This window comes from Chlorocebus sabaeus, chromosome 17, assembly GCF_047675955.1.
Source record: "Chlorocebus sabaeus isolate Y175 chromosome 17, mChlSab1.0.hap1, whole genome shotgun sequence".
Classification (NCBI taxonomy): Eukaryota; Metazoa; Chordata; class Mammalia; order Primates; family Cercopithecidae; genus Chlorocebus; species Chlorocebus sabaeus.
This window is the reverse complement of record NC_132920.1, coordinates 3,655,366-3,675,496: the sequence shown is the minus strand read 5'-3', so window position 1 is coordinate 3,675,496 and position 20,131 is coordinate 3,655,366. Positions and strand designations below refer to the sequence as shown.

General features: G+C 45.7%; 1 protein-coding gene across 1 annotated transcript; it reads left to right on the top strand.

The window, feature by feature from the left end:
• The first annotated feature begins 6,697 nt into the window (after nt 1-6,697).
• On the top strand, nt 6,698-7,006 carry LOC119626752 (small ribosomal subunit protein eS27-like). Its single transcript, XM_038005675.2, has one exon. The coding sequence runs from the start codon at nt 6,715-6,717 to the stop codon at nt 6,967-6,969; it is 255 nt and encodes an 84-aa protein (XP_037861603.1). The 5' UTR covers nt 6,698-6,714; the 3' UTR covers nt 6,970-7,006.
• Nucleotides 7,007-20,131: the final 13,125 nt, after the last annotated feature.

Genomic DNA, 20,131 nt, shown 5'->3' with positions numbered 1-20,131 from the left:
TACATTTGACTTCTTGGGACACCTATGGAAGCTCCGTCCTCTCACACTGGTTTGTGAGCTCGTTAAAGAGCAGTGGCTGGTCTTGTTGGTACTTCTGCCACCCCAGGGCAGGGCATGGGCACAGCAGTGCCGACACCCAGAGGGCCTCAGTCATGTTTGTTGGGTCAAATAGTCATTAATAAGGTTGTTTGGCACTGATGAGCTTCCTCTGGCATAATTCATGAAGTGTGTGACATTTAGGACCTCTGGGTGGGTTAACAGTTAACAAATCCTCAAGGTCACCTTTCCCCTAGCAGACTGACTCACCTGCCTTTAGCCTAACCCATCGTTATTTCTCTAATCAAGATAAAGAAATAAAGCAAAGATTTACTGTCAAGTAACCTAGCTACTGCTTTGTTAAATTTTTATCTATGAAAGATTAATTATCCGATAGTGCCTTATTTTGGATTAGTACAGTCATGATAATGATGATGAAAAACACAATTACAGGTTTTAACTTACCGAGTTCAATATTGCTCTATTTTCTTTAAGTGGCTGGCCTCCCCTTGATTGCTATGGCAGCATCAGATAAAGCAGTTGACAATATTCCAATAAACTGTTACTTTTAAAAAGAGAGGTGTTCATTTTAGACTTACTGTCCCAAGACCTCTGGGAAAAAAATTCACATTAAATAAAGGGATTTTTTGAGAAGCATATAAATAGTTTGCTCTGTTAGGAAGCAGGAAATGCTGGGCGTGCTGTGTACTCAGGGCTCACGGGGTGGGAAGGAAGTGGCCTGGAAGCAGAGGGCTCTCCCTCCAAGTCCATTGACAACTTGGGTATTATCCTTGGTCCTACACTCTGCTCCCCGCCTGACAGATTCTACCTTCTAAAGTTCATCCCACTCTGTCTCCTCATCTCTGCTCCCCGTAGCACCATAGTGTGGGCCTACATTCTCTCTCCTCAGACCAGAGGCTGGAAAACTCTTTCTCTCAAGGGCCAGTGAGTATTTTAGGCTTCGTGGACAAGTGGTCTCTGTCTCAGCTGCTACTCAACTGGGTGTCTGAGTTGAAGTGGCCACAGCGGATGCGTAAGTGGTGGGTGTGGCCACAGCAGATACATAAGTGGTGGGTGTGGCCACAGCGGATGCCTAAGTGGTGGGTGTGGCCACAGCGGATGCCTAAGTGGTGGGTGTGGCCACAGCGGATGCGTAAGGGGCGGGTGTGGCCACGCTCCAGTAAACCCCAGGCTGCAGCTGGGTTGTACCCTCAGATTGTGGTTTGCCAACCCCTGGAAGCATCCCTTAGCCACTTCATCCCCAGTCATTGGCCTGGGTTTTTCTCTTCTTTATGTCCCCAGACCCTTACGGAGTGTCTTACACCTAAGAGACATTCAATAAAACGTTGTTGAAAGAAGGAATGAGTTCTCTAATCTAAGCATGCGTACCTATGAGGTTATTCTATGACTGAGCTGCCAAATATAATTTCCAATTTCATTACCTTAAGAGATTTGGAACTCTTTGGAGATTTACTAAGAACTAGAAATCCATTACCCTCCTAACTACACAATGTACATATTTACTTGTTGTTCTAAGCACACTTGTTTTAGAAACATAGAATCCAGCATCTCTTACTGTAAGTATTTTAAAACACCTTCCTGTTGGTGAGGGTAAGCGTGGTAAGTGTGATCAGATCTTAAACAAGAGGAGTTTTGTTTTCATTTAAACAAGAGCATCTTAGACATAAGAGAATGATGAAAAGGTCTGTCATTGGCAGGAAGAATACGATATCATTAAACTTTGTGTTCGGTCAGACATATTTTGCATGCCTTTATGGTTAATCATTCTTAGAAGAAATTCCTCACGTTATTACTCCAAATCACAGCAAAAAGGCTTTGTTTTAGCTGTTTTACTTTTATTTAGAAGGGATGCCAAGGGTCACACAGCTTCCCTCTGCCTAAACATCACCTCATGCAGAGGGGTGTGTCCCCCTTGGGACTGGCACAAATCTTGAGTGTCCTACCCTGAGAGGGTACAGAGTAAGATTTGGGTGAAGTATCCACCACCCTCATTAGCAAACTCTTCCAAGGTACTATGCTTTTAACAACTATTAGAGAATGACAGAGCCAAAATCCTACCCAAACAGACAAGCAGAGTTTGGGGCTAGACCCCTTAGATACCTTTGCATATCTCAGGGGCCAGCAAGGTGCCATAGCTGGCTTTCCCTGGCTTGTGGCAGCCCATTGTGCACATCTGCTCCCAGTGAGTTCACACTGGTAGCTTGAAATGAGTGATGATGGGCGTATTTACACAATGGAAATAGGCCAATGATACAAATCAGGGCATTCTAACACTGTGGATGTGAGACTCATCAATGTTACCTGGTTCTTGCTTTCAAAGAGTCTGTCTGGGAAATCAAGCATGGACATAGGAGAAGATCACAAATAATGTCAACCTCTCAAAGGGACCTTATATAAACTTCTTAACCTCTCTGCATCTCAGTTTTCTCATCTGTAAAATGGGGGTAATAATACTTACCTGGCAGAGGAGATAGGAGGGTTAAATGAAATAATGTATATAAAGCCTATAGCTTGTGGGAAGGTTGATAGTATGTATTTATTAAAGGTGACTTTTATTATTATTATTATTATTGACTAACTAAAGAAGAAAGGGTTTAAGGATGAGAAGAGTAACAGGAAATTAAGATCTGAGGCAAGTGAGCCTATGGCAGTTTTAGTCTACAGACTACTGAATAGCTCCAGGGTCAGTGTCAGCCATCTGGTCTACCCTCAAGGCCTAAATAGCATCAGAATCTTCCAGGAGGAGGTTTGGTTCTGCTCCTGGCTCTCACATCACTTCGGCATGTGATGTAAGTCTTCACTCGCAGCCTCATATATCAAAGAAATCAAAAAAGAATCAGGAGAGAAACAGCTGTTATCAAAACCCACTCTGCTGGCCCCAACCCAAGGTCTCAGGAAGAAGACAACAATACATGGAGCCTACAGTGAAACTGGTGTCTATGGAAGCAGGAAAGAATCACATGCCTGCTAGAACACGTTCTGAATGGGCTGACTCCACTATGTTTTCAAAAGGAAGCTCTTACCATGGTAACTGCGTCACTGTGGACACTGAGCAACCGCAAAAAAGACAGAGGCTAAGCTCCTGTTTCCTTCCAGGAAGTAGAAAAAATTGTCTCATGTGTGTTTCTGGAGGATTCTTTTAACAATTTTGTTGAGTTTATACCTTCCTCACCATGGAAATCCAAATTAATAAAAGTAAAAATGTTCCAATTTTTTACACACCAGGACTTAGAGATGTATCTGTTTATGCACTCAAATGAGATGGCAAGCGAGCAGTTTGCTGACGAAGGACTTCTTTCAGATGGTGTCATCCATAGTTGCCATTGGATATGAGTTATCAGTTAAGATTCTTAGTTGTAGCAACAGAAACCAATTTTGCTATTTTAATCAAGATGGGGATTGATTAAAAGGACATTGAGAAGCTCAAAAATTCTCTTGGTAGGATGGAGAGCCAGGCTTGGAAGTAACGCACCCAGGAAATCCCTCCCCTACCCACTCCAAATAATGCCACCAGTGATGCTGCAGGGCATCGCCAACACTAGCGGCACTCCTGACACTGGACATCACCAGACTCCAGCTGCAGCTGCAGCCAGAGTTGCTGTCAAGACTGCCTGTGGAAGCTGGACATAGCTCCTGGCTCCTTCACTAGCACAGATTGTGTACCACCTCTATTTCTATATGCTATGAGCTTCTTAAGCAAGGCTTGGCATGGGTGCATATGATTGGTGGAGCTTACATAATACGCCCATTCTGAATTGCATAGGAAGCTGAGAAAGTGAGCAATTGGCATCAATAGCTTTGCTACCAGGAGTGTGCTCTGCTATTTAAGGTAGCGGATTCCATAAACATAAGAAAACGGATTCAAATCAAGAAAGAATGCTTCTGGCTGCAAGTAATAAAATATGCAACTAGGCTGGGCACAGTGGCTCATGCCTGTAATCCCAGCACTTTGGGAGGCCAAGCTAGGTGGATCACTTGAGGTCAGGAGTTCAGGATGAGCCTGGCCAACATGGTGAAACCCCTGTCTATACTAAAACACAAAAATTAGCCAGGCATGGTGGTGCATGCCTGTAATCCCACCTACTCGGGAGGCTGAGGCAGGAGAATCCCTTGAATCCCTTGAGGCGGAGGTTGCAGTGAGCCAAGATCGTGCTACTGCATGCCACAAAGTGAGACTCCATCTTAAAAAATAAAATAAATAAATAAATATCCAACTAAAATTGACCTAATAAGAATGGCTTATTTTCTCACATAATGAGAAGTCCAGGAGTAGGTGGTTCCAAATTTGGTAAATTTAGTGACAAAGAATATTCTTAAAGATCCAGATCCCAGCTGGGCACAGTGGCTCACACCTATAATCCCAGCACTTTGGGAGGTCAAGGCGCGTGGATCACCTAAGATCAGGAGTTTGAGACCAGCCTGGCAAACATGCTGAAACTCCAGCTCTACTAAAAATACAAAAATTAGCCATGCATGATTGTGCATGCCTGTACTCCCAGCTACTCAGAAGGCTGGGGCAGGAGAATTGCTTGAACCTGGGAGGTGGAGGTTGCAGTGAGCCAAGATCACGCCACTGCACTCTAGCCTGGGCACCAGAGTGAGATTCCATCTCAAAAAAAAAAAAAAAAAAAAAATTCCAGATGCCTTTTTTTTTTTTGCTCCACCATCCATAGAGCACAGACTTTTGCCTTTAGGCTTAGGTCCTTATGGTTAGGAGATGATGGCCGCAGCTCCAGACATTACAGCCTCACGTATGCAAGTTCCAAGAGTCGTGTTTCTCTTTGCACATCTCTTTTTATCAGTAAAAATACGATCACCAGAGTGATACAGAAAGAGTTCCTTTGTGTCTCACTGGCCAGGAATAGGCCACGTAACCTTCCTAATTGCAGAGGAGACTGGTAAATGGAATACCTGACATTTCAGCCTCCATAGTGCAAGGTAGACTCTGCCAAGAAAGACCAAGAATAGGTGAGTCTCTGTTAGTAGGAAACCAGTAGGGCCTGCTGTTGCCACCATTTTTTGAAATGCTGGAAGACTGCTAGGCTGATATTTTGAAGTGAGATTACCACTAGACTTCATCCTGCAGGAAAATGCTGATCTTTCAGCAGCGTGTGCCGGGTGCGCTTTGTTGGGAAGGATTCTGAAGCTCTGTCTGGGCTCAGCAGGAAAGAGTAACATCATTGGTTAGTGATGACTGCCATGGGCATGGGAAAAGGAATTGTCTCCATGCGGGCCACAATTTGCAAACCCATCGTGGAGAGAGACCAGCCTGTTTTGTGAACTTCTTCATTTCCTTGCAGAGCATTTTTGTCTGGTTTTGGAGGGCTGAGCACACCAGGGGAGTTCCAGCAGGGGCAGCTGTGGGTCTGGAGCTTCTGTGATGCCTTACCCAAACACCACCATCCTGCATTGTTCTTTTCCTGATGTCCAGATTGTCTCTTTGGCACACTTTTCCAGCCAAAATGATTGACACAAATCCTTGGCCTGCGAATAAATGCTGGTGAGTACCAGCACCGGCCGGGGGCAAGGATCAACTGTGTTATGGGAAGGCCCAATGTTTTCTTTTTTTTTTTTTTTTTTTCTTTTTTTTTGAGACGGAGTCTCGCTCTGTCGCCCAGGCTGGAGTGGAGTGACTGGATCTTGGCTCACTGCAAGCTCCGCCTCCCAGGTTCACGCCATTCTCCCGCCTCAGCCTCCCGAGTAGCTGGGACTACAGGCACCCGCCACCACGCCCGGCTAATTTTTTTTTGTATTTTTAGTAGAGACGGGGTTTCACCGTGTTAGCCAGGATGGTCTCGATCTCCAGACCTCGTGATCCGTCCGTCTTGGCCTCCCAAAGTGCTGGGATTACAGGCTTGAGCCACTGCGCCTGGCCAATGTTTTCTTCAAACGCTTACTTCACCTGTCACAGCCACTCTTGGTGAACTTGCTCTTATCTCATAGTTTTTGCTCCTGAGATCTAGGGATATTTGGTTGAGATCTATGTATTTCAGGGTAAGATATAGCTGTGTCATTTGGCCCTTCTTCAAGCATGTAACTACAAAAAAAAATATTAATAGTAAACACTCATTACAACCACAACCACTGCCACCACTAATGATAAGTAACACAGTAGAGTAATCTTCACAACAGCCCTCTGAGTTGGTCAACCTGGGTAATAACAGTAGCTAACTTTATTGAGTAATCACAGTCTTCCAGTCACTGCGCTAGGTGTTTACGTACATTCATTTAATCCTTGCCACAACACCCCGAGGGTATTGTTGTTTTTTCCATTTATCAGATGAGGACATTGAAGACTAAAGAATTTAAGGAGCTTCCCCAAGGTCACATAACTTGTAAATGGCAGACACTAGATTCAAATGCAGGTCTGTCTTTACTCTCAGGTTGAAGCTTCTCCCCTCCTATCCCAGTGCTCCTTATTGTTATGTTTTCATTTTAGTGTAGTATTATTTCCTTTTTGGTAAACCGAGGAAACTGAGGTATAATGATTGGGAGTGGTCCCTCGATGGCCACCCAGCTGGTAAAGGACAGAGCCACCTGGGAGCCTCCAGAGGCTTCTTAATCCACAACCCCATGGGGTGAAGACAGATGATTGCTGCTGCTGCAAAAAAGTAGGGCTGCGTCTTTCCAGCGGTGATGACCTACCCACACGAGAACATGCCTCTCGCAAAGGACCTCCTTCCTTCCTCCCCAGAAGAGGAGAAGAGGAAACACAAGAAGAAATGCCTGGTGCAGAGCCCCAATTCCTACTGCATGGATGTGAAATGCTCAGGATGCTATAAAATCTCCACGGTCTTTAGCCGTGCACAAACTGTAGTTTTGTGTGTTGGCTGCTCCACTGGCCTCTGCCAGCCTACAGGAGGAAAAGCAAGGCTTACAGGAGGATGTTCCTTTAGGAGGAGGCAGCACTAAAAGCACTCTGAATCAAGATGAGTGGGAAACCATCTCAATAAACACATTTTGGATTAAAAAAAAAAAAAAGTAGGGCTGCAGCTGTAGAGAAGTTAGGAGATTGGGGTACAAGAGCTCAATTGCCTAATCCATCAGATGCCTTTGCTGCCATATTCAGGCTTCCAAACAGAATGCCATGTAGCACAGCTTAAAAGGGCAATACACTAGAAGGCAGATATACCCGGATTGGTTTCTTGGTCAATTAATTGACTTCTCTGAGCCTCAGTCTCCTCTTCGGGAAATACAACCAACTTTATAGAATCATTGGGAGCATTAAATGAGATAGCTGCTGGAACTATGCACTTCATGCCTGACACTTCAATGCACCCACCATCCTTTGCTCTTGCCAGAGGTCTGTCTTTTTTTCTCTTGTATCCAGAAGGTTTGTACTTATCACACCCTAATCAGGAAATGTTTCAGGACAACAGTGAGTCCTGGTCATGGGTTTTTCCCACAGGGATTGACCAGAAGCCTGGACACTTTCACTGTTTTTTAGTGAATGCATCTTTCAAGGCTTTAGGCCTTGTAAAACAAAACCATATTGCATTAGAGTCCCATGTTTTGAATGGTGAGCGTGAGCTGATAATTGCACCTGTTTGAAAGCAGAGATGACTTCTTACATATCAGAGGATCTCAGACCCAAGACTTTGCTTGGTAGATGGAGATAAAAAGTCTAAGTGACCACCAGTGGTTAATAGGTAGCCAATCTTTATTCATTTATTCTCTTGAAAGTGCATTTTGAGATTTTCAGACAAGAGCTACAATTTAGTCATGCTGTATACCAGACTGCTGGTCACTTAAGAAAGTGTCCCTTGTGGTTGCCTACAGAAAGCAATGTGTGGGCCCTCCATTGAGTGCTAAAGTCACCACTTCTGGACAATAAGCTCCATGAGGGTAGGAACGTTCCAGCCTACTCCACAGTAGGTGTGCTAGTAAACGGTGATGTTGGATGTTGCTGGCGGTTGAATGAATGGGTGGGTGGATGGATGCATGGAGGGATGATCTCAACTTTTTCAAAAAGGAGATTCTGTAGAACAAAGACACCATAAGAACAAAAGTAGTTTGCCACTTCCCTCTGGGTTTTTGGCAAAAATTTTCCACCACAAGTTACATAAGCACATACGTAAAAAGAAAAACTGGATGAAGGAAGTGAGCCTATTGGATGACATTAGTCCTGGCCACAGCCAGCCACCACAGACAGAAGACTCTCCCCAGGCTCCAGAGTGGGCCACAGCCACAATGGCAACCATTCCACTTCAGCTTTCCGTGATAAGCTCACATTTACACCCACAATCTCCTTTCCTAGGTTAAGAAGGAAGTGGCACCAGAAGTCAACAATTTTATGTTTTTCTTTTTTGCCCGTACAAATGGAAGAAGCATGAAACAAAAATTCTCCCTAAATCCTACAACGGCCTTGGACAATTAGTAACGGCTTCTTTTGAAAATCCTACCGACTTCACATAAAGCCACCACAAATGTTTTTAATAACAATTTGGAGGGCAAAAGAGAGCAGTGACTGACAAAAGACCTGCTGTGTGCCATGCACGGGGGAGCTGGTTTTACAGGTAGTGTCTCTTATCCTCAAAATAGTCCTGTATTGTCATTCATGTTAAACGACGGAAATAAATGGGTCACATGATTCACCCAAATTTGTAAAAGTAACAGATTCAAATCTAGCTCTAAAATAAAATATCAGGTTTAAGTAAGAAATATTCAGGTGAGGTAATAAGAAAGTTGAAATAGAGTGCTGGATGGATTAGCACATTTACATCTTGCATAAACCATGAATAATACAATGATCATGTACGTTTTTGTTTTGATTTACTGACCCACGTTCTGTAGGTCATGTGCTTTAGGTTGTTTTTGTTTTTTTACTACTAGAAATAGATTTGAGCCAACACATCTACAATCTTATCTGACTCTCTTATAATCACCTCAGATGTTTGCCATAACATTTACCATTCAGTGTTTCCCAAACTGGTGCCTTCTGGAACACTTCTCACTGAGGTATTATCGAAGGGGAATTGAAAAAGTCTTGCATGCACAAATTTAAATTAAACAGAGGTAAGCAAAAGTTCAGATTTATTTAATGCCAAACTTTCCAGTTTCCAGAATCTTTAACTGTTAATATGTATAAGAAATTGCCTACTGGGCGTGGTGACTCACACCTGTAATCCTAGCACTTTGGGAGGCTAAGGCAGGCAGATCACCTGAGGCCAGGAGATCGAGACCAGCCTGGCCAACATGGTGAAATGCCGTCTCTACTAAAAATACAAAAAATTTGCCAAGCATGGTGGTGGGTGCCTGTAATCCCAGCTACTTGGGAGGCTGAGGCAGGAGAATCGCTTGAACCGGGGAGGTGGAGGTTGTAGTGAGCTGAGATCACATCATTGCACTCCAGCCTGGGCAACAAGAGCGAAACTCTATGAAAGGAAGGAAGGAAGGAAGGAAGGAAGGAAGGAAGGATTAATTGTCAAGGGGCATGCAGTATACAGCATTGCTCAAACTTATTTGAACTCAGAATCTTTTTTTTTTTTTTGTACTATGCTTATGAACAACTCCAAAAAGAGTAGGCAAAACCTTGACTACACAGATTTGTGTTTCACAAGCTCAGCCCTAGAAGCTGCCATCAAATGAACCGTGAGTCTGTTCTTGGTGCCTGGCATTAACTTGGGCCAATTCAGCATCTGAGAGTCCCAGACTGGCTAGGTTCATCTTACCTTCCAAGCTACTCTATTAATGCTTAATAATAATAATAATAATAACTTTTCATGGAAAGTACTTCAAAGTCTCAATTTCTTTCACCCACACACCAGGCCATCATTAGCCATTGACATGTGGATTTTCCATTGAGAGCAGGGGCCATGTCTTGCTCACCTTCCTGTCACCTTGGTTAACTCATTCGTGACTGTCAAAATGGTCCTCAGATGCCTGCCCATCTCTCCACATACACGAGGCAAACACTTCTATCTCCAATTGACCATTAACAAAACTGAGGCGCAAAGTGAAAGTTAGGAAGTGGCACAACCAGGACTAGAACTCACAACTTGGGATGCCGAGTCATGAAGTCATTCTGCTAAAGGCGTGCTGGTCTACAGCTCTAAATTGTTACTGAATAGTATTCTAAAAGGAAAGAAGATTGAGATTAAAATTTTAAAAATGACCACATTGGATTCTTGCTGCTCTGACCTCACAAGACTATCTGAACAGCCCAGAGGTTAGTTGCTGCAGGGCTGAAGATGTTAACAAGCAAAAAGAATGAAACTAACTCTTTCACAACTGGACAAATGAGAACAGTAAACAGGAACCCATCCTGCCACTGTCCAGGGAAACACATGCATACTGAAATCGCTCCTCTGTGGACCATCAAATGAAACTTGCCCCTGCAGGCGCACTGTTTAGAACTGTGCCAGGTTATTACCCAGCTGACCCAAATCCTACCATCCAGTACTCAGTCCTTTGCCCATTAACTAGGTCTTAGGGGAGTAATATCGGGGATAGAAAATACGTTATAAATTTAATTTAGGGAAACGTTATAGTGTGTGTCTTTGCAGCATGCAGGCACAGTTGGGGGCTATTGAGCCTTATTGCTGAGGGGCTGTGAGCCCTACAGTGGTTGCCTTTTCCCAAGGTTCTTTATCAAAGTTCCCGAGCTGGCCTGCATAGAGGAAGTGTGAAAGGCTTTCTAGTAGTTCAGTTACTGCTCCTCACCCCAGCAATGAAGGAATGGGATCAACACTGGGCCATAGCCCTAGTCAAAATATGATCCATAGAGCTAAGATGTTGGAACTCAGAAAAAACACTGCCTAGACTAAGTATTATTTTGATAAAATACTTTCATGTTGGAAAACCTAGAATTAAGAGCATTTCCAAGGGAATGTGTTTACTCCACACTGTGAGTTGCCAGCAGCAGGAAAGAACCACATAATTTCCATGAGGATAAGAGAAAAGTTTACCTGGGCAGAGTCATTTCAGCATTCCCATTTACTCAGGGAGATCATCCGGAGAAAGTTCAGATGAAGACACCATAGCCTGTGCTCACAAATGATCAACAAACCCAGATTTGGAGTGTTTAGTAACAGAACTTAGTCTGGAGTGTGTGTAATGCAAGTCAGCAGGTCTGAAACTTAGGCTGTCTGGACCACCACCTCCTCGCAGAGGTGGTGAGGCTGGGCCTGCCCTGCTCACACAGCTGAAGAGTATCACTGGGAAGGGAGTGGGCTCTGAGATAATCCAATCCAGTGCTTCCCAGCCTTTAATGAGAAATGGTAAACCAGTGCAAGGAAGAGCATGGATTCTGGAGTCAGATGGCCGTCCGGTGATGGAATCCTGGCTCTGCCATAATTAGCTGAGTTGAGCAAGTTCCCTGAAAACTCTGTGACGTGGAAATTACAACACACGGTAAGCACACAGAACAGCACAGAGTGCATTCCACAAATAGTGGCTCTTGGCCGACCCAGACTCTGTGAGAGGCAGCGCCGCCCTGGCCCTAGGCTTTACAGGGCCCCAATCTAGCCCCTACCCACTGGAGTGAGGACGTGCCCACCTGGAGCTCATGTGTCTTTCTGTAGACCACATTCCAGGTAACTGGGACCCCAAATTTCCTGCCCAAGATGCTCTGTTCTCACTTTTAGATCCTGCATGAAGGGATTCCTTAGGCTCTGTCTTCCTGTGGAGCACCATACTGCAGGTGACACCACCCTTGGGCCTGAGGGGTGAAGACGGGCAGCTGTTGTGAGTCATGCACAGAGCTTGGGCATGTGGTCTAAGCAGGCCGAGCCTGTGCGTGAGAGCCCACTCAGGAGCTGGGGTGAGAAGAGGAGGGGGCAGGCCAGAGGCCAGGAGCTGGCATGCCCTGCACTGCTACATATATGTGCTATTAACCTCAAAGTGCCCAGAAATTTTACATTTGAACCTTGTCTTCAGGTCATTATGAAAGGATATTTGCAAAGGCAGGAGGATATGGACATATTTTTCAGTTTGGCGAGCAACATTTACATATTTAAACCTATGGTGTGTGGGCCTCCATGTGCACTCTTGCCTGGTACCCCACAAATGTTAGGGGCAGAACTGACTACTACAATTGTATATATTTTTCATTGCATCAACCACTCTATGGAAGATCCCATGTTCTACCATGTTGAACACTAACGTCGGCTCTTTTCCAAGAGTCATATTTACATGGCTTCATTTTTATGAGGAATGAATGAGAAATTTTTATGGCTTCTAAAAAATTTCATTTTTAGAGGCAGGGTCTTGCTCTGTCACCCAGGTTGGAGTGCAGTGGTACAATCATAGCTCACTGCATCTTGGAACTCCTGGGTTCAAGCCATCCTCCTGCCTCAGCCTTCTGAATAGCTGGGATGACAGGCGTGCACCAGGCCCTGCTTCTTATGTTTATTCTTTAAGGGAAGTTCAAAACAAACCTAAAGAAACAACAGCCTGCAGGCCACTGGACATCACAGTATAGTTCATCGGGGCATAGAGGCTTGTTTTAGAGTCAGTGCTGCCTTCGGAATGCTCATGTTGGCCCCTCAGAAGCAGAAGTTGATTGATTCCTGCTTCAATGATCAGCCACTAATGAGGCTCAGCTACTCCCTCATCTCAGCTTCTCTCTGTGTCTTTCTTTAGATTATTATCAAGCACATATTTTTATTTAGCTTCTCATGTATTTCGTCCTTTTTGCCCAGCTTAACAGCTAAAGTATGCTTTCCTTGAGAGTCGAGGCTATGTCTAATATCTCTGTTTCTGGCATAGAACTGAACACATAAGCATAGCTTAGGAATGTTTGTTAACTGGATCATCAAGGTGTCTGACAGGACCAAGTAAGTTTGGTTTCTAACATAACCTGGTTTTAGATGTTCTGAATTCTTCTAAAAATAAAACATTTGAAAACAACCCTTTATTTCAAACAGTGGTTTATCTCTGACTCTAAAACTGGTGGATTTCAAAGTACTTGGTTTCTTGACCAGGTTTTTAAGGTGGTTCATTTCTTTATAGACACAGTCTTCAAGCAGCTTCCTCAAAGGCTTGCCTCACTAACCTTGTTGAATCTCCATGATGAGTAGAACCCGGTGTATTCAGTTTTTAACTGATACATAATAATCGTACATATTGATGAGGTACATGTGACATTTTGATTTGTGCATATGATGTGTAATAATCCAATTAGAGTATTTAGGATAACCATCACTTTAAACACTTATCATTCTCTGTGTGTCCTTGACACAAGTAATTTCTCTTTTAGAAATTAATCCTAAGGAAACCAAGCAGAGTCCACCTGTAAGCCCAGGATGACAGGAGAGATGACATCTGCTTTGACAAGCAGTCATAAAAGTATGTTTTTAGATAAATTCCAGCTTCATGGGAAAGTTCTCACAATATAATATTAAATTAAAAAGCAGGATATAATATTATCTACAGAATATACAGTATAAACCCAAGTGTGTAAGGAACACACACAACTACATTAAGACGTTAACAGAGTTGTCATTTGTAGTTGTGGAATTCTGAGAAATTTTATTTTCTAATGCATCTTTGTCACATGTGTGAATATATTTCAAAATAGGAAATTCCAGTTGGCTATGGTGACTCACGCCTGTAATCTCAGCACTTTGGGAGGCTGAGGCAGGTGGATCACTCGGGATCAGAAGTTCAAGACCAGCCTGGCCAATGTGGTAAAACCCCGTCTCTACTAAAAATACAAAAATTAGCTGGGTGTGGTAGCATACGCCTCTCATCCCAACTACTGAGGAGGCTGAGGCAGGAGAATCACTTGAACCTGGGAGGCAGAGGTTGCAGGGAGCCGAGATCACACCACTGTGCTCCAGCCTGGGCGACAGAGAGAGACTCTGTCTAAAACAGCAACAACAACAAATAAAAATAGGAAACTCCATGAACAAAATTAAAAGTGAAAAATGACACCAAAGAAGATTTTTGCAAGTGAAAAGTGACACCAAAAAAAATCTTGCAATATACATGAGTCATAAGGTTGCTATCACTAATTTATAAAGAACACACATATATCGAAGAGCAAAATAGTAACACTTACATAAAAAATGATAAAATATCTTGGGGCAGAGATCAGCTCTCCACCAAAACCTGCCTCCCCTTCTCTGCAGTCCTGGCCTTGCGCTGGGTCAGCCTGCCCAGGACACTATGTTTTCCGTGTCTCTTGGAGTTTGGTGTGACTTTGAGGTTCAGCTCTCTGCAGTGGATTGTGACAAAAGTGGGGTGCACAAATTTTATGTCGGGCCCAAAACCCTAGTAAGCAGGCTATAAAACAGTGAAATTCCATTTCCAAAACTTAGTACATAGTGTATAGTGCTGTCAGCACTTTACTGATACGAGCTCATTTCATCCTAGCAACAACTCCATGAAGCAGGACAGAATCCCCCCACTTGAGAGATGAGAAAGCTGAGGCTAGAGACAAAGTTCACTCTGTGGCATGTGGTATATTTATGTGTAGAAACGACCTGAAATGTGATACACACTAAAACACTACGGTGGTTATTTCTGGATGTTCTGACTACAAGTACTGTGTGTACATACGTTTTCTCAACAAATATACAATCTATAATTATACATGTGAAATTTTTAAATAGTAAAAAAATTTAAATGACAGCAAAATAATTAGAGTTTTATGGACAATCAATTGCACAATTTAAGACAGTCGGCCATCGTGAGTTCCAGACCAGCCTGGCGAACATGGAAACCCTCTCTCTACTAAAAATTAGCGGGGCGTGCTGGCAGGCGCCTGTAATCCCAGCAACTTGGGAGGCTGAAGCAGGAGGACTGCTTGAACCCAGGAGGCGGATGTTGCAGTAAGCCGAGATTGCACCACTGCACTCCAGTAACTTTAAGAGGAGTAGATTATGTGTAAACCATCCCCATCTCCCTACTTCTTTTGGTAATTCTAAACACACACACACAAAAACCCAAATACATTAGTCCGTTCTCATACTACTGTGAAGAAATACCCGAGACCAGATAAATATAAAGAAAAGAGGTGTAGTTGACTCACAGTTCTGCATTGCTGGAGAGGCCTCAGGAAACTTACAATCATGGCAGGAGGCAAAGGAGACGTCTATACCTTCTTCAGAGGGTGACAGGACAGAGTGAGTGCAAGCAGGGGAAATGCCGGACGCTTATAAGACCATCAGATCTCGTGAGAGCTCACTAACTATCACAAGAACAACGTGGGGGAAACGACCCCATGATTCAGTTACCTCCACCTGGTCTCACCCTTTCCACTTGAGGACAAAGGGGATTATAATTTGAGGTGAGATTTGGGTGGGGACACAGAGCCAAACTGTATCCCCAAGTCCGAAAGCTTTGAAAGGAGGACAGAAGAGCTGACAATCACTGGGAGGTCACAATCCACCCTGACCCTTCTGTCCGTCTAAGTGATAAGGAACTCTGCCCCATTGAAAACCATCCTGCCTCCCAAAGGCTCCCACAGTGTTTTAGACATGCAACAGAAGGTGCTTGGAACTGGATATTCCTTGGCATGACGAAGTCAACAGCACCGCTGCCGGTCAGAGGGTGACTATGGTAAATGAACTGGAAAAGACCGGGCACTGCTCCGTATGACGGAACGTGACCCTCTGACTCACATCCAGTTGTGATGGGGAGGCCTACCTACCTGGGCTGCCCATGCAGGCCGCTGAGCTTGTGACAGATGCACCAATCCTAGCAAGTTCTAAACCAGCAAACTTTTTCTGTAAAGTGCCAGACAGTGAATATTTTAGACTTTTAGGCCATACAGTCTCTGTTGCATCCCTGCCTTGTAGTGTGAGTGGGGTATGGGGTATGGCTGTGTCTCATTAAAACTCCTTCCTCTTTTTTTTTTTTTTTTTTTTTTTTTTGAGACAGAGTCTCACTCTGTCGCCCAGGCTGGAGTGCAGTGGTATGATCTCGGCTCACTACAACCTCCACCTTCCAGGTTCAAGCAATTCTCCTGCCTCAGACCCCCGAGTAGCTGGGATTACAGGCGCGTGCCATCACGCCCGGCTAAATTTTTGTATTTTTAGTAGAAACGGAGTTTCAGCGTGTTCACCAGGATGGTCTTGATCTCCTGACCTTGTGATCCACCTGCCTTGGCCTCCCAAAGTGCTGAGATTACAGGCGTGAGCCACTGCGTCCGGCCAATAAAACTCTTACAACTGGGCATGGTGGCTCACACCTGTAATCCCAGCACTTTGGGAGGCGGAGGCAGACAGATCACCTGAGGTCAGGAGTTCGAGACCAGCCTGACCAACATGGCGAAACTGCATCTCTACTAAAAATATTTTAAAAATTAGCCAGGCATAGTGGCACATGCCTGTAATCCCAGCTACTCAGGAGGCTAAGGCACCAGAATCACTCGAATCTGGGAGGCGGAGGTTGCAGTGAGCCGAGATGGCTCCACTGCGCTCCAGCCTGGGCAACAAGAGCAAAACTCTGTCTTAAAAAAACACAAATGGCCGGGCGCGGTGGCTCAAGCCTGTAATCCCAGCACTTGGGGAGGCCGAGACGGGCGGATCACGAGGTCAGGAAATCGAGACCATCCTGGCTAACACGGTGAAATCCTGTCTCTACTAAAAAAAAGTACAAAAAACTTGCCAGTCGAGGTGGCGGGCACCTGTAGTCCCAGCTACTCGGGAGGCTGAGGCAGGAGAATGGCGTAAACCCGGGAGGCGGAGCTTGCAGTGAGCTGAGATCCGGCCACTACACTCCAGCCTGGGCGGCAGAGCGAGACTCCGTCTCAAAACAAAACAAAACAAACAAACAAACAAAAACCACAAACAAAAATGAAAACTCTTTTTACAAAAACTGGCCCGACAATTCATCCACCTAACCAAAAACAACAAAACTGGCCAACCCGCCATGGTTTGCCACACTGTGATGAACTCGTGCCCTTGCACTCCAGGTGTGGCACCTGGATCAACGGCCCCAGCCTCTCCTGAGAGCGAGTCAGAAGCGTGGAAATCACGCCCCTCCCCAGACCTGCTGCGTCAAGATGTGCATTTGAAGAAGATCCGCAGGGATCGGTGTGCACATTACAGCGTGAGAAGTCCCGGCATAGAGCAGGTGCTCAAGCCCGGCCGCTCCTTGGTGTCACCTGGGGAGGTTTAAAAACGTACTGATGCCCAGAGATTCTGACTGATTTGGTGCTAGGTAGACTCCAGGCACTGGGAGTCTGGAAAGCTTCCAGGATTCTCATATATGGTCAGAAGTGAGACTCGATAGAGATGGTCACCTGAACATTCCCAGTGGTGACTCAATGATGAAAAACACTGCCTCTCAGAAAGACTCAGCAGCCCTGGCTCACCTGTCGAGATGCCCATTTGTTTATACCTTGCCAGGATGCAGGCCTGCACCCAGCCCCGGGGAGGGGCCCCTGCCCACTCGTGGTCTCTTGAGCGGGTTCTTGTGTGGCTTTCACAACCAGTCTACAGAGGACAGAGAGTCCTGGGAGCCAGGCCCAGCCATGTGCAGAGCAAGAAGCCAGGCGCTGTGATTTAGCTCCTGGAGAACATGGAAGTACTTAGATGTCATTGATCCAGAAAGAACGGATGACTGTGAAGTCAGGACGGATCATGTGATCAGAAAGCCTAACCCTGAATTTCACCACAGAACATATTTATAAAAGGAACAAACACGAAGCTGCTGCACGCCAGACGGAGTTCTTTAGAAATTTCCTGGGAGGAGGGCGGGGGTGGGCAGGCATTACAGCACATGCTGCCGTGGATCTGTTGGGGGGACCACCAAAGGCGAGGCATCCGTGAGAGCTAAAGATGCATTAGGAAACAGAATGCCACTTGTGCAGACTCTGGCTATGGCACCGGGAACTGAGGACGGCAACGCACCATGGTCGTGGTATGCAAACCTGCTCCCAGGAAGCCTGAGGGTGAACTCCTGGGCAGCCTAGAGGGGTTGGAATCAGGAATCCCCGCCCTGTCTCTCCAACCCCAAATCTGCACCCCACTCCCGAAAAACTACCATGCATGGTGCAAAGGAAACGTATGGTTCCCCCATTCGCCTTGTGATCACGGCAGCCCCCTTTGTCGCCCCAGCTCCTTCCACACCGGCAGACAGTCCGACCTCTCCGGGCTTCTTCAGCCCAGACACACCTTTGGGCCCTGAAATCAGATGACTAAGCCTCTGACTAAGCTTGCTCAACCATCAGGTCCCATCCACAGATTCGACTTGTGTTTATTTTGGGGAGTCAGCTTCGTTCTTTCACAGATTTTGGGTGCAGATTTTGAGGTCAGTGTTCACAGTGTGAATATTTAAAATTTCTGGCCACAGCATCATAATGAGTCCAAAGCGAGGGCTCAGATGTTCATATCTTGGGAGACTTATCCGGCCTATTATTCCCCAGGTCTGGGGAGGGGGCGGCTTGGAGACTTTGGACAGGAAGTTAGGGTCCGTCCTCTGAGATTGTTTGGCATGGGAGACCTCATCGGAACAAAGAGAGGCGATCCTACATTGTATTGTCCAGGGAGGGATGGCAGGCATGCCCTGGGCAGCTCCGGGCAAACCAGACCTGTGGTCACTCAACCACACCCTGCCACCACGCCACATCGCCATGTCCTTTGGCAGAATGTTGAGATTCGTCGTGCCTTGTTTGGTCGGGACAAAGTGCACTCGGCATCCACGCAAGCTTCACAGCACATACATTTCTCTAACAGGCCACCACAGCCTTATTGTATCACGTCCGTTGTGCCCTACAGAAATTACTCCATTTTTCTTCCACGTCTTCCTTCTCTATCGTTTTGTTTATACAAAACTAATGGTAGTGCCAGGCCATTGTCCTTTGGAGGGATGAGGAAGCTCTTCTCACACACAGCTCAGAAAATGATGTACACAGCAAAGACCCACGTTGGAGGCCTCTCAGTACACATTTGTGCTGACGCAGGCTGCACTTAGGGGCCATTTAGATGTGTAAAAATGCTCTTTTCTAGTGTTTACAAGATACCATGAATCAGATTGCCTCATGTGGTGAAAAGGGCGGAGTCAATGTCCCCAAATGAATGGTTTTTAAATAATTGTGTAGGGAGATTTGCTGTAGGGAGATTGAACAGCCCAGCTCTTGGGACAAGCTGGAGATATGAACCGTTTGCAGGCAGGCGAATGTTTACTAGGTTTAAAGGGCAGGAGGTGCAGCTAAACAGCTAGAGAAACACTTGTGTGATATGCCACTGTAGAAATGCTTCCCTAAAGGAATGATATCTGGGATCACTGATAAAACTGGGAAATTAAAAAGTAAGTTTCATCCATTTATTTGCTATATGGCCTTGATGACAATGCCTCACTTTCCTCATCTGTAGAGTTTGAGTAATAGTAGTAGACCCAGCCCTGAGGGGTACAATCAGATCATGCACACAGGGCTGTCTTGGCATGGGGCAGGGCACAGGGCACATTGGAAGGGCTTGGTAAATACCAGCTGTTAATAGTGTACCATTCAATGACTTCCTCGTGATCAGTCCCTCCAAATGTGTGAGAGTGACACCTGCTTCATCCCTTCCCTGGAGGTGCTGTCTGTCGTCGATCACTGAGCCCCTGCGTGTCCAGGAGTTTGGAGAATCCACAGAAATCCTATCCAAGGGGCCTCTTCATTGCTGTGGCTCCGGTTGTGCTGCTCTGGGGCCTGAGGCCTCTCCTAAGTCACAGATCTGAATCCAGCTCCCTGTGTCGGCCTTTGCCCCAGTGTCCCCAGAGACCTCAACATCTGCATATACCACACTGGCATCATTTTTTCTCCCCAGTCTCTGCTCATCCCTGTGGTCTCTGTCAGAGAGCGGCACCCTGGCTTCCCACCACCCTGGCAGGAAAGCTGCATACAAATTGCTTCCACTCACTCTCCGTTTCTCTCTCCCTTGCTTTTCTCTCACCAGCAGGTCTCCAGGTTGCCAGGGGTTCCGCTTCCTCCCACCTGCCTCTTTCAGACTCCCCGCCCAGAGCCCTTTAACACTGACTGCCAGTGCAGGTGCTGGTGTAAGAAGCTGGGACTCTGCACACCCTGTGGTCCACGGCTCCTGCAGCGTGGGGCTGATGTCACCTTCATAGGACTTCCACCCAAGCTTGCAGCCTTGAGACGCTGCCTCCTTCCCCAGCCTGCTCCCCACTCTCTCACAGG